We start from the raw sequence: 14,962 nt of genomic DNA on the forward strand, positions 1-14,962 counted from the left end.
CAGTCTGCTGCTGAAGCTCTCTCTCTCTCCCAGCGCTGAACTCAGACAGGAAACGGCCCCTCGGCACTCTGGGGGAATATTTATGAAAGGCAGAAACCCAGAGGAGAAACTGCAGCTCGCTTTACTTCACAGATCAGAGTGTTTGACAGAAACATACAGTGCCTTGCAAAAGTATTCATACCCCTTCGGTTTTTTTCACATTTTGTTATGTTGCAGCAATTACTTTTTCCCACATCATATACACTTATACACTCCCTACTCCATAATGGCAAAGCAAAAAATAGGTTTTTAACATTTGTGCAAATTTATTAAAAATAAAAAACTGAAAAGATCCCGTTGCATAAGTATTCATACCCTTTTCTGGAACACTGTAAATGTATCTCAGGAGCATTCATATTGCTTCTAGATGTTCCTACACTTGGAGTGGAGTTAAACTGTGGCAGATTCATCTGAATGAGTCTGATTTAGAAAGACACACACCTCTCAGAAAAGGTCTAACAGCTGAAAATGCAGATCACAGCAAAAACCAAGATAACTGCCTGTAGAGCTCAGTGACAGACTTGCGTTAAGGCGATGATCTAGAGAAGAGTTCAGAAACAAATCTGCTGCATTGAAGGTTGACAGAAGCATTCTCCATAATGGAAGACGACTGGAACAACTAGGACTCTAGAAAATGTCCAAGCTGACAGAGATGGAGAGGTGAAAAGGTGAGGCAAAGAATGGCAGATAATTGACAAATGCAGATGTGCAAAGATGCTCACATCAGACCCAAAAACACTCGAGGCTGTAAAGCTGCTTCAACTATGGACTGAGTTAAGGGTATGAATACTTATGCAATCTACTTATTTCAGTGTTTGATTTTGAATACATTTGTACAATTTGCAAACCTGGTTTGTGCTTTGTCATTATTATGGTGTATTGATGTGGGGAAAAACTCATTTAAAGCAGTTTAACATAATGCTGCAACAAAACGTGACAAAAAATGAAGGGGTATGAATACTTTTGCAAGGCACTGTACCGCAGGGTGAATCTACCCTAAACATGACGGCTTATATTTCACACAGAAACCGGAAGTTAGATATGAACATATAAATGAAAAGAGCGTGAGAGAAGAGCGAGGCTTAATTTCCTTCATAAAAGTGTATCTCATATTCTCTTGTTTTGATTTTGAGGTGCAGTATTTGTTGTGAGATGGACTGATGTTGGTTGGTCTCGTCACTCGTGTTGATTAGATGTGTTCTCCTCATCAATCCTCTCCTAACATCAGCTGTGTTTTCTGATGACTTCCACATGATCTCGTCTCTCTTCACCTTCCCTTCATTCTCCAGCATTCTTTATCTTTACATGTTTCATTAAACTCTCTTTTCTAGTTGCCTACGTTTATATATAATAGAATAAATTGTCTGTTTTGACAGCTATCACTTCCAGAAGCTGCTGCTTTAGGAGTCTATAATTGTGAATCAAGAATGTTTATAAAACTACTGTGACCACATCTTAATGAACTAATTGCACTAGTTTGGTTTAAACTCTACTGCTGACCCATAGCTTTATCTGGATCCTACAGGAGAAAGAGAAGAAGTACATGTTGCCCTTGGACAATCTGAAGGTCAGAGATGTGGAGAAAAGCTTCATGTCCAGCAAACACATGTTTGCCATCTTCAACACGGAGCAGCGGTAAATGAGCAGATCTCTCGCCTGCTTTCTGGTTTCACATTTCATTCACAGCTGTTTAGATGAAATTAGTCTTCAAAGAGCACACCAGCAGCATAGAGTGAAGATACAACTAAACTCTTAACACATGTTTAATTAAGGACAATAACTAAAGTTTCAATAATCATTTGCATTTCTGACAGTAGTAATATCCACTCCACAACTACAGTGAAGGAGACAATTATTTGATCCGCTGCTGATTTTGTGTGTTTGCCCACTGACAAATAAATGATCAGTCTATGATTGTAATGGTAGGTTTATTTGAACAGTGAGAAACAGAATAACAACAAAAAATCCAGAAGATGCATTTCAGAAAAGTTGATTTGCATTTTAATGAGTGAAATATGTATTTGAAAACATGAGTTAGTGTTTCAGACGTCAGATGTTTCTTGTAGTTGTCCAGCAGGTGTGCACACATATCTGGAGGGATTCTGACCCACTTCTCTTTGGGACCCATTTCAATGCCCCGATCCTGACTCTACATGTCTCTGTCCACCGTCTCTTTGATGCGGTGCAGTTGTCCTGTCCTCTTAGCAGAAAAACACCCCCAAAGCATAATGTCTCCAGCTCCATGTTTGACGGTGAGGATGGTGTTCTTGGGCTCATAGGCAGCGTTCCTCCTCCTCCAAACACAGAGTTGAGTTGATGCCAAAGAGCTGGATTTTGGTCTGATCTGACCACAACACTTTCACCCAGTTCTCCTCTGAATCATTCAGATGTTCATTGGCAAACTTCAGACGGCTGTACATGTGATTCTTGAGCAGGATTTCAGTTCTTCACGGCGTAGTGTGTTACCAATTGTTTTCTTGGTGACTATGGTCCCAGCTGCCTTCAGATCATTGACGAGATCCTCCGGTGTAGTTCTGGGCTGATTCCTCATCGTTCTCATGATCTCACATGGAGCCCCAAACCGAGGGAGATCGACAGTTATTGTGTGTTTCATCCATTTGCCAATAATCGCTCCATCTGTTGGCGATGGTCTTGTAGCTCATTCCAGTCTTGTGTAGGTCTACAATCTTGTCCCTGACATCCTCGGACAGCTCTTTGGTCTTGGCCATGATGGAGAGTTTGGAATCTGATTGATTGTTTCTGTGGACAGGTGTGTTTTATACAGGTAACAAGCTGAGATTACGAGCAGCCCCTTATGAAGAGTTACCTGTGTAAAAGACACCTGGGAGACAGAGATCTTGCTGATTGATTGGGGATCAAATACTTATTTCAAAATTAAAATGCAAATCAATTTATCACTTTATTGAAATGCGTTTTTCTGGATTGTTTTGTTGTTATTCTGTCTGTCACTGTTCAAATAAACCTACCATTAAAATGATAGACTGATCATTTCTTTGTCAGTGGGCAAACTTACAAAATCAGCAGGGGATCAAATAATTCTTTCCCTCGCTGTATAACAACACAGAGGAACAATCTGATGAATTAGGGTTAGTCTTCATCTCTGCTCATAGTTAGAGGAGGTTCATTTGAGAGATGTCTGGCTTCCTCTCAGGAACGTCTTCAAGGACAACCGTTTCCTGGAGCTGGCGTGTGACACTCTGGAGGAGGTGGACAGCTGGAGAGCGTCTCTGCTGCGCGCCGGGGTTTATCCGGAGAAGGCCGCTGTGAGTAACTCCTCACTATCTCCGGATAACACACTTCAGTTCACATTTCTGCTCTTCCCTCTGTTTCCTGATCACTGACATGAGATTCTGCTCAAAATCTCAAGTTCTTCCTTATCAGTGAACTTTCTGAGTGTCTTTGGTCCCGTTCTCTGTCAGGTGGAGAGTGAGAGTTCTGGTCCGTCGGAGAACTTCTCCATGGATCCTCAGCTGGAGAGGAAGGTGGAGACCATCCGGAATCTGGTGGACTCCTACATGGCCATCGTCAACAAATGCATCCGGGACCTGATGCCCAAGAGCATCATGCATCTCATGATCAATAACGTAAGGATGCACTACTGTGAGGACAGATGAGGGTTTGACGGTTTCGTCTTTGATTCTCAAGTAGCATAAAGGAGTGAATCACTTTAGTTTAAACAAAGCGTTTGATACTTTAGTAGAGTTAATCAGAGCCAGTACTCGAAACTAGGGATGTCCCGATCAGGAGTTAAAGTCATTTGATTTCGAGTATCTACTTCTATAATACATTAAAAAAGAATGTTCCTTATTTTTTATTTAACTCACCTTATTTTAACATTCAACAACTCTGGTAACAAACAGAGCACTTCTGTGAGGTAGATTGAACAATCAAGTAATAAATGACATAAATTCTTCTCTTCTGGACTTTAGTGCAACAGTAAATTATAAAAAAAAGTCTAATATAAAAACAAACAGCACCTCAAATTAAAATATGTGGCAGACATGTAAACAAATGAAAAAATAAAAGTGCCACAGTGTTTCTGTGTTTCTGTGTGGAGTCAAGAGGACTAACTCTACCACCGCAGAACTATAGATGTGTTCAAAAATAATGAGGATATATACCAGAGCTGGCGTTAGACTGTTACATTGTTACATTTTGGGTCGTAAAAATTCCATCATAATTCCTTATCACCCGTCATTTTAATTTTCATATTTTAATTACAACACATTTAATTGCACTTATTTTTGTTCACGTTTTAATTTTTAATATGTTGAAGAGAACAGATGAGACTGCTTAACTTGTCATGTTCAACACCACGCGCCCCGCAGTGACATCGATTTTAATATATTCTCATTTTAATGCGCAGTATTGATCAGTAAATCTCAGTCCATCTTTTGGTCTACGCTGTTTTCAGTCGATGACTAACAAGTACACAGTGCGCCTCTCATCCAATAAATCGCAATGAAACGTCTCAAGTCTCAAATTTCATTTGGAAATTCAAGCACTAAATACTGTTTTGGCGCTCTTTAATGTGGCATGATAGATTGTTGTAGCTTCTTAGTTTTTCTGCGCCTGTGCATAATCAAACTCATAGCAAAAGGCAAAAGCTTAGTAACAGTTTGTTTTAGTTCTGGAGCAATGGGGACATCCCTACTTGAAACACTGGTGTGTCTCTGTGAGCATTACCTTCCGACCCATGATAATATGAGCTGACTAACATCATGCTCCTCTTCCTCAGGTGAAAGACTTCATCAACGCAGAGCTTCTGGCTCAGCTGTACTCGGCCGGAGATCAGAACGCGCTGATGGACGAGTCTCAGGAGCAGGTGCAGCGGAGAGAGGAAGTGCTGCGCACACATCACGCTCTGAAAGAAGCGCTGGCCATCATCGGCGATATCTCCACCACCACCGTCTCTACGCCGCTGCCTCCGCCTGTGGACAACTCCTGGCTGCACGCCGGCGGAGGAGGATCTCGCAGGTAACCCGCTCACACACCTCTGTCACGGATGAGAAACACACTGCTCTGATCATCAGAAAGATTGCTGAGTCCAGGGGGAATCTTTGGGTTGGCCTTCTTTGTCTGTGCCTCAACTGTGAATGACGGTGATCCAGAGCTGCAGATGTTGCTCCAGAGCTCTGAGGATGATGTGACTATAGATCATCCACTGCATCACGACGGATGTCCAATTCAGACTGAACCGTAGGACACTAGAAATGATCAAGAGTGGTTCTAGGATCATTCATGGCTTCATTTATTGATTGCCCTATCCTTGAAAGCCTTGACGGCAGCTTCTCCAGGAGATCTAGACAGATGAGTTACAGTGTTGTTTTTGACAACCATCTTAGATTTAGTCTTAGTCTTAGTCTTTTGGACTAAAATGCTTATTAGTTTTAGTCCAATTTTAGTCTACGAAAAGTCAAAAAGGTTTTAGTCTAGTTTTAGTCAAAAAAAGGGGAAAAAGTCTTTTAACAAATTAATGTAGGTCAGTAAGTATTTTGCTGTTTGGTAGTGTCACTTATAAGTTGTGAAAATAGCAGATCTATAGTTCAACACAATGTGAGCTTCCGGATCGACTATTTTCACCAATAATTACAATAATGAAGGAATGGTTTTAGACATAAAAGACATATATTTGAAATACACCCATAGGTCCTTTCACTGTTTGAGACCACCCATCATGGTTAATCATCTGTCTGTCTGTCTGAGTGACTACAATGTGACGTGTTGAGCGTAACCAAACAAGGATAGAATGCTGAAACGGCTTGCCATAGTGGCAGATACTTTTTAAGTTTTGATTGGCATGCACAATAAGCAGAAATGTCATTTATTTAAACGTCTGACGGACCACCCACTAACATTTTCGTCTATTCTCGTCTCGTCAACGAAAACTCACGCACGTCTCGTCATGTTTTAGTCATCAACGAGACATTTTTATCTCGTCATCGTCTCGTTATCATCATGAAAAAAAGTGGCGTCAACGAAACGATTTTGTCATTGTTGACGAAAACAACACTGATGTGTTAGAGCTTGAATCATTTTAGTGATGGACTTAATGGAATGATCTAGGGCTGTGAAATTAATTGAAATTCGGTTTTGATTCCAATTTCTGCTTCAATCGATCATGAAAATGCAGTAACGGAGATGAAACCATTATTGCGCCCCATTCTGCCCCCTTACCAGTGGTGCGCTTTCGCTCCTCCTTAAAAGCCTAATTTCACACGCAAATCAGCTAAATCATGTAACGTGACTTTCATAAAACGGGATGTGCTTGATTTATTAATGTTTCTTTGATGTTGTGTTTTTAACAGCGTGTAAGAGAACTTCTGTTCTGTGTTTGCGCTCAGAGACGGAGCAGAACATGGACATGTAACTAAAGTTATCTTTTAGCTAAAGGTGCGCCTAAACGCTCAAATACACACAAAAATATTTCACAATGAGGCGTTTTGTGATTATTCCTGTAAACTCTTGTCAGTTCTGTCCTAAAGGATCATAAACAGTTGAGAATGAGAATCTGTGTGTAACAGTAGATTGGATCCGTGTGGCTCTTAAAGCGGAAACAGATAATATTCCTTCTGTCGTCTCTGTGTTTAACAGGGGCACCGCTCGCAATTTTGGGCCCTATGACAAAATATGAGTTTGGGCCCCCCACCACACAAAAGCAGATCTCTGGGGGCCCTAAAGAGCGTGGGCCCTTAGAATTGTCCTTAGCGGCGCCCCTGGTGCTTAATATGAATAAAACGTAAAAATGCAAAGAGAAAAATGACTCGCTGCTCTTGAATGAAGGACGTTTGTAGTTTTAATAAGAAACCAAGCATGTTTAACTATTCCAGTGAAGATGCTGTTTTATAATTGCATTCAGTTTCTGTAGTATTGTTAGACTACTTCAGACTTGCATACAAATATTCAGGTTTTTTTTTCCTCTTTTTTTTTTTTTCTCGCTGTATTGCTATCTTTAAATTAATCCCTGTATAAAGTTTTGGAGCCTGTCATAATCGTTTAAATAATCGTAATTACAATATTGACCAAAATAATCATGAAATGGAGCAGCCCTAGAATGATCCAGATTGTTCTGTGAAAGATGATTTTAGGACAGGAGTAGGAGTGAGTGGTTCTCTACCGTGATAGTGTTGATGTAGATGTGGAGATGAATGATCGGTCTGTCCTCAGTGTTTGCTGTGAGCGTGTGTGTTTGTTTCTGCAGGTCTCCTCCACCCAGCCCCACGGCTCCACGGAGGATGTCTGCGGGACAGAGACCAGCGGGTAGAGGAGCTCCTCCGCCTCCGTCTCGCCCCGGACCCTTAGGTCCCCTGAACAACAGCGCAGACAGCCCACAGGTTCCCAGTCGACCCAACCGAGCGCCGCCCAGCATTCCCAGGTGAGATCTCTCCTTCTGACCGCGAGACAAACCCTTTCATGTGTCCTCTTCTCCCACACCTCCATCTCTTGACTCACTGTTTCTAACGTATTCAAATATTCCTCACAAACACACTCTCAGACAGCTAGATATAAACCAGACCCTAACTCCAACAACCATCCATCAGGACAGTGAGCCGATGGAGAAGATGATATCTTACACTACAGCAACTCTAGTGGCAGGACATACTCGCTTTATGAACTGTGTTTTGACAAATTTAGATACATAACGATGGATGAATCCAGGCTTGTGGAGCTACACTCACACTGTACTTGTCTCTAGTCCCTTTTTTCATACCTTTGTTAGACACAAGCTTTAGGGACGCACCGAATGTTTGGCAACTGAAATTATTCAGCTGAAAATAGCAAAAAAGCTCTTTCAGTGTTCGGCCGAATAAGTGAAAAGGTCAAATAAATGATAGCGAACAATGAGGTGACGTGATCAAATAGAGGTGCACTAATGATCAAACATGTGGTCAGTGTGGAAGCATTTAAAACTGTCTGAGAAAGGGTTAGCAGCGACAGCGAGAGACTGTTTAGAAGCGCATCGCATGTCTTCATGAGGAGAGAAAGGTTACTGTATGATGACTGAAATCATCCATTAGTCAGTCAGCTCCAGGAGCCGGATTCACGAACATCTTCTTGAGAAATAAATTAAGAAATTTCTTAACATAAATTCTAAAAAGTTCGTAAGAATGTTCTTAAGTGCAATTCTTGAACAAGTATTAAGAGGTTCTCAAATATGTTCGTCTTAATCTTTTTCTTAAGAAGAAAATAATACATCTATCTGAGTGAATTCATGGCTGAAGATGCTTTTATAAACTCGCTATTCAAGGACTGTCTTTGTTTGAGGTTTCTGCAGATGATCCTAATAATCATAATAATCACACACTATTTTCATCACGACCTCGACTGGCGCTCAGCTTCACGTTTTAATGCACCGTGTTTTTGAACAGTTACTTTAAACGGTCTGTCTTGAGCTTCGGCGATCTGTTTAATTCATTTGTGTGCTGTTTTTGTGCCCTCATCCGAATGAACGTCTCTGGTACGAGACACTGCTACAGCAAACGCCTCCTGCACATATGTGCTAAATACAGCCAATGATTATGTCTTATTTATAGGTTAAATTAAATAAAAAATGTTAAATTAAATCTCCCTATCTGACTCATTTTTGTAGAGTTGCTACTGAGTTTTGACATCTGCAAACAGTAAAGTCCTACACAGGCGAATCATGAGCGATCATTGTTCACATTATCAGTCATCGCTGAACTCCTGCTCATCTCTAATAATAGTCCTAATATGTATTATATTCAATTCAATTCAATTCAATTCAAGTTTATTTGTATAGCGCTTTTTACAATACAGATTGTTGCAGAGCAGCTGCACAAAAGTTTTAGGCTACTACAATATATTTAGTAGCTTATTAGTGGTGAATACTGTATGTTGAGTCGATGTACATATGATATAAATATTAAATCAGTAACTGTGTAATTAAACAGATGATGAACACTAATTGCAATGGTTATGTGCTGTAATCGACTTGTAGGAAAATTATGTAGTGCTGTATGTTGTTTCAAGGCTGGCATCATCTGCGGTCCTCTGAGGGGTTGGCATCATCTCTTCATCTGAATCCGGGCTGAATCTTGTGTAAATCCTAGTTACCACGGGATGGAAATCCCGTGGCAAAGACAGAGAAACAGAGAAATAATTAGCGTAGCTGCTGTTCCAACTTCCGACCAAACAAAAATGATGGTTTAGCCCAAGCTGAGGAATATTAATGTGCATTTGATCAGATGTAACTGAAGTACAACGTTATGAGATACATTATGTGAATGCTTGGCTAAAGAGATGAGTCTTTAATCTAGATTTAAACATAGAAAGTGTGTCTGAACCCCGAACGTTATCAGGAAGGCTATTCCAGAGTTTGGGACCCAAATGTGAAAAGGCTCTCCCTCCTTTAGTGGACTTTGCTATCCTAGGTACTACTAAGAGTCCAGAGTTTTGCTCCTTAGGGAGCGTGAGGGATTGTAGCGTAGTAGGAGACTAGTTAGGTATGCAGGAGCTAAACCATTAAGGGCCTTATAGGTAAGAAGTAATATTTTGTAAGTGATACGGAACCTAATAGGTAGCCAGTGTAGAGACTGTAAAATTGGGGTAATATGATCATATTTTCTTGACCTGGTAAGGACTCTAGCAGCTGCATTTTGGACTATGTAGCTAGTAGTGTTGCAATGCTTAAATATAACAGTTCATTTGAAATAACCCAATAAATTCATGAAATAATTCTTACTGTTTGGGATTTAAGACAAGGCTCGGGCTATCCTAACTTTAAGAAGTTAGAAGAATTTGAATTTTCTTACATTTTGTCTTAAGAACAATCTTAAGTAAAAAAAAAAAGAATATTCTTAAGACAAATTTTTGGGAATACAAAATATTCTTACCTTTTTTCTTATTTTAGAAAATGTCAGTTAAGAATAAATTTATTTTTAAGAATGTTTGTGACTCTGGCTCCAGAACGTTCTGTGGTCTAATACACACCAGACACCAGCTGTATTTATTCTGACAGCAGCTCCTTAGCCAGGGTTCAAAGATAAAAAAAACTATTTTACTTAACTTATTAATTTCAAGTTAAATTGTGGTTTGTCGGTAGGCTATAATGTCTACTGGAATGTTCAAAATGTTCAGTGTTTAATAAATATTTTTAAATTGTTGTTTTGTAATAGATTTTTTTTTCCTTTTTGAAAAGCAAGACAAATCTGTAAAAAGCACATTTTGGCTATTTAATGTATGCAATGGTGAAAAAAAAATTGGCAAAATACATGGGGGAAAAATGCAAAACAAACTTCAGTCCAGTGTTTAATTTTGCTCATCTTCAGCTTCGGCCAAGAATTTAACTTTCGGTGCATCCCTAGCCATCTTGATCTCTACAATCGTGCTCTACACTAGTGCTGCCAGTGTAATTCCAGCACTAGAGCGACACGCATGTGTCCATGTAATATATTAACATGACTGTCTTACACTACTCTGCTTACAGACACTAATTCTGTCTTTTTTGTCTCCTATCCATTGCCTTCCTCGACGCTTCTGCTGTCACGAACCACTTTCTTCTTCTTCTTCTTCTTCTTCTAACACAGTCGTCGTCCTCCTCCTTCCCCAACCAGACAGGTTCCCCCATAAGAGGCGTTAGTTGGACGCTGTTGTCATTTGAGCAGTAGTCCTCCGTGTGTCCACAGCTCTGAGTCCCCGCATGTCCTAGTGATGTCCTCCTCTTCCTCCGGTGTGCTGGCGTCTGTGATAGTTGTGTGTCGTCTGTCGGTGCCTGTGGTTCAGACGTCGAGTCTCCTTCATGCTATCCTCTACTAGTCTTCATCCTAACCCCAGCTCCTCCTCTTCCGTGTCAGTCGTTCGTCTCGGTCCTCCGGCGCAGCGTTGACCTTTCTAGCGATGCATGTTTGTTTATTTTAGGCCTGTCCACATTAAACCACAGTGTGTGAGCCATATATTTATATTAGTGGACACTGGCAAGAGTGTGTGTGTGTGTGTGTGTGTGTGTGTGTGTGTGTGTGTGTTTGTGGCTAAATTAAGAGATAAACGTGTAAAATAGTTTAAGGTTATGTGATATTTGTGTTTGGACGTTTAAATGATGTTCTTATTTCTTAATGTGGTTCGTCACTGAAAGGCTCAGAGGAGAGCTTTATTTCTTAGTAGTGAACATCGGTTCCGTCTGTGACTCGCAGCGGGCATCTTTAGACGTGGTTGTCTGCAAACACCTAAATGAGCACCAAAATATCAAATATATTCATCTCCTTGAGTAGCGCCGCCTGCTTGCCATCCAAATGTTGGACCAAAGCCCCTGGAACTGCAGTATACACCTGTTCTGCTGTGTAGAATCTCCACTATATGTACTGTACATGTTTCAGACCCGCTCCGGACCCTGATCCTCCTACTCTGCAATAATCCAGCGCTAGTTTACTGTGGTCTCTGTGATGTTGAAGCAGTGATGGTGTTCATTCGCTACTGTACTCATGTTAAGATTCTCTTCATTTGATAATAATATGATAGCATTCTTAAATCAGACTCAATAAGGAACGTAAGACGAGTGTGCAGGGACTGATTATTTTTACGTCATCATTATTAAAAACATGAACGTATGGATATATTATCTGCAGGTTTGTGAATCACAGACTTTGTGCTTGTTCCAAATGGCTATATAGTGTTTCATTTACTAGTCGGATGACATTCAAACGGGTTAAACTTCTGCTGTTTAGTCCCATAAACACACATAAGAGAGAGATATCAGAATGAATGAATGCAGGTGAAGATGAACATATTGAGAGTCAGACTAAAACAGCTGAGAAACCAGCGACTCGAGCATCATGAGAGACATTATCTTCAGTCTAATGGTGAACGGTTGGTCAGACTGGGATATTAGTGTTCGTCACGTCAGTCAGAATATAGCTATGCACAAATGAAGTATTTGAGACACTTCTCTGTGAGTGAGCTGATGAGACCAGCGTTTAAGAGCAGATCTGAGCTTGAAACTGGAGTTAAACAGAATAATAATACATTCATAAGACGGCACTGAAAACGAATGCTGGAAAATGTGCTTTAGCTGTTTATTTGCTGTTCTCAGAAACACATAGTTTTAATGGCGGTGGAAACAGCAGATCTGAGCGTTTCACAGTCGTCGATAACTCTTTCTGTGTTTCATTATGGCTTGATGTACCGTACCTCTATATGTATGAAATAAAATCTATTATGGAAAATCAAATGAGAATCTGCCGTGTCTAATTCCTGTTTTCTGTGGATGCGATTTCAAAGACCAGTTTTCTGTTGAGGATTTTCACCAAGAAGCTGTGCTAGTCATTTCAGTCGCTCATAACATCATGATTTGAGAACAGACTGATCTGAAATGAAGCCCTGACTCAGCTCTGGTCTTCAGAGGTTGGAAAGGATGGACTCCACAGGTTCCAGAATGTCAGTTTATGTCAATTGCTTTCACAAAAATCTGATAATGCTGATGAGAAGAATAATGAATTAAGACTGAATCAGTGCCTGAACAGATGAAGAATGGAGCAAACACTATAAACTACTGAACGCTGCACATCACTTCAACACCAACACAAGCTGAACTGATATCACAGATCTATAACCTTCAGCTCTCTGCTATTCCTTACTTATTGTCTTCTAGAGTTTAATTTAATAATGTTTATTCAATACTTTGAGGAGATATTTTGGCACTAAATACTATTTGTGCAATTATTAAATAATTATTAAAATATTTTTCTAATACTTCTATTACTTACATTACTATTATTGTAGTATTTAAGGGTAAAATGGTTTTAAATTTCAATGCACATAGACACTTGGAGGGGTTTTTCTTTTAAAATGTGAAATGTAAAAAATGTGTAACTTTTTTGAATAACATAATTTTTTCAATTTTTAACAAAACTGGTAAAAGTACACACAAGTGATTAACGAATCCAAGAAAATACTGAAATGTTTAAAATAGTGCTGAATAAGATATTCATTCAACTGCATTTAACAAATGCAGTTTATCACCCTATAAGTGCAGCGTATACAAATGAGTTGATACTGAGTGAAAATAATAATAATAATGATAATAATCTCACTCCAAACTTAACTCAGAAGTTATCTAATGCGAGTTCACTCTTACTCAGGCCTGACAGAGCACTGGGTTAGGGTTACTTTACAAAAATATAGAAATGAAATATATATTTGAAATAGTAATCTAAAATAATGATTTTTATAGAAAAATTAGAACATGATTACCTCATTTTTAATTTAGGTTTATAGTGTTTACTCAGGTAAAAAAAAAAGTGCACAAAAATGCACTTTATTTAAGTATACTAGTAATGTACTAAAAATGCTCTATTTTCGCACACTAATTTTGTACTTATTGTACTAAAAATAGTATTAAGTGTATGTTAAGATAAACTTAATAACATCTAAGTGGACTCAACTCTGCTATTTTGAGACACCCTGAAATTGAACTAAATGTGCTTTTAACATACTATGTATTTAAAAAAACTGTATATAGTTACAAATACACTTGAACCCTACTACAATACATTACTAATATATTTTTTATATATTAACTTATTTTAAATTTAGGATTAGTTTGTAAACAGTCTACCAAAAATCAACTAATGTTTAAAGCGTTTAAAACGCACTTTTGAAAAACACACTAATAAAACTCTTTTGTGTGTTCTTTCTGTACTATACTTTATTTTAATACACTAAAAATGTATGTAAGTATTACTGGTATTTAGTATACTTTTTTCAAGTGTACTAAAGTCCTACTGAAGTATAAACATACTTTTCATTAGTATATTTGCAGCAGGCTTGTGCACAATTCAGAATTTCAGAATTGGCCGCCATTGAATTCATGAGTTGGAATTTGAATTGAATTGACTCCGCCCCACAGGAAGTTGAATTTGAATTGGAGTTGGAATGACAGGAAGTGGAATTAAATTCATGGCAATTCAAAGACATTCCACACAGGCACTTGGCGGGGCGAGGTCTGGCTGGAGGGAGCAGGTACCGCTTGTGGAGGACGCCAATTCGACGGTCGGTTTAGCGTTCTTATATGGTTAAAACTTTTCCGGGACATCAATCCAAGCAAAGTGATCTATCAGATGATACTGAAATAAAGATACGATTGTCTGGTGGCAGTCGAATAAAAGGCTTTACTAAAATGAAAAAGAATAATGAATGGAAGAAAGTGGTGGCGGGTCGGCACAACTATACTGTGAATGGACCAGAGTGGGGAGAGACTGATAATGATGATAGTGAGGACAGTATGGATGTAACCCAAGGACATATGAGAATAAAGGAGAAGAGAGGAGATGATGTAGCAGGAAATAAATCGAAAAAAATAAGAGGTGGTGGAGGTGTTGGAGAAGGAAATGAGGAAAGGGAGCAGGCAGGTAATGGTTTCAAAATCATATTGAGGAGAAGGGAATTTTGCCAATGAGTCCGGTAAAACTAACAACCGTTTTAAAAAATCAGGTTGGTGATATTCATATGGCAAAGGTGTTGAGAGATGCTAATTTGTTGATCGTAGGAATGAGGAACAAAGACAGCGGGCGGGTAGAATGAAAGAAATAGGGAGAAACAAAGTGGTGAGTACAAATTATATTGAGAAAGGAACCAAGTGGTATAAAGGAGTGATCTGGGGAGTTCCAGTTAGTTTAGCTGTGGATGAAACTAAGGCAAACTTAAAGGGAGGAACTGTGAAGAATGTTCGGACGCTGAGGGAGTACGACTAGATAGTGAGTCTATTCTGATTGAATTTGAAGATGAAGTGCTTCCCAAAAAAGTTACCTTAGGCTTTATGAGTTATAATGTTTGAGAATATGTACCAACGCCAATGAGATGTTATAACTGTCAAAGATTTGGTCATACAAGCAAAACTTGCAAAGGTAAAAGAAGATGTGCTAGATGTGGTGAAGACCATAGCTATGAG

At 39.3% G+C, this 14,962-nt stretch overlaps 1 protein-coding gene across 3 annotated transcripts in view; it reads left to right on the forward strand.

Annotated features, from left to right (window-relative positions):
* Nucleotides 1–12,244, forward strand: part of LOC141344805 (dynamin-1-like) — a 36,823-nt gene extending 24,579 nt beyond the window's left edge. For all 3 annotated transcript variants that reach the window (XM_073849701.1, XM_073849703.1, XM_073849702.1), the window contains 6 exons: nt 1,565–1,674; nt 3,212–3,323; nt 3,480–3,644; nt 4,799–5,037; nt 7,262–7,435; nt 10,608–12,244. In XM_073849701.1, the coding sequence (XP_073705802.1) occupies nt 1,565–1,674; nt 3,212–3,323; nt 3,480–3,644; nt 4,799–5,037; nt 7,262–7,435; nt 10,608–10,650 (843 nt within the window). In that variant the 3' untranslated portion in view covers nt 10,651–12,244. The remainder of the gene's footprint in view (nt 1–1,564; nt 1,675–3,211; nt 3,324–3,479; nt 3,645–4,798; nt 5,038–7,261; nt 7,436–10,607) is intronic.
* The last annotated feature ends 2,718 nt before the right edge of the window (nt 12,245–14,962 follow it).

Source organism: Garra rufa, chromosome 10, assembly GCF_049309525.1.
Source record: "Garra rufa chromosome 10, GarRuf1.0, whole genome shotgun sequence".
Lineage (NCBI taxonomy): Eukaryota > Metazoa > Chordata > Actinopteri > Cypriniformes > Cyprinidae > Garra > Garra rufa.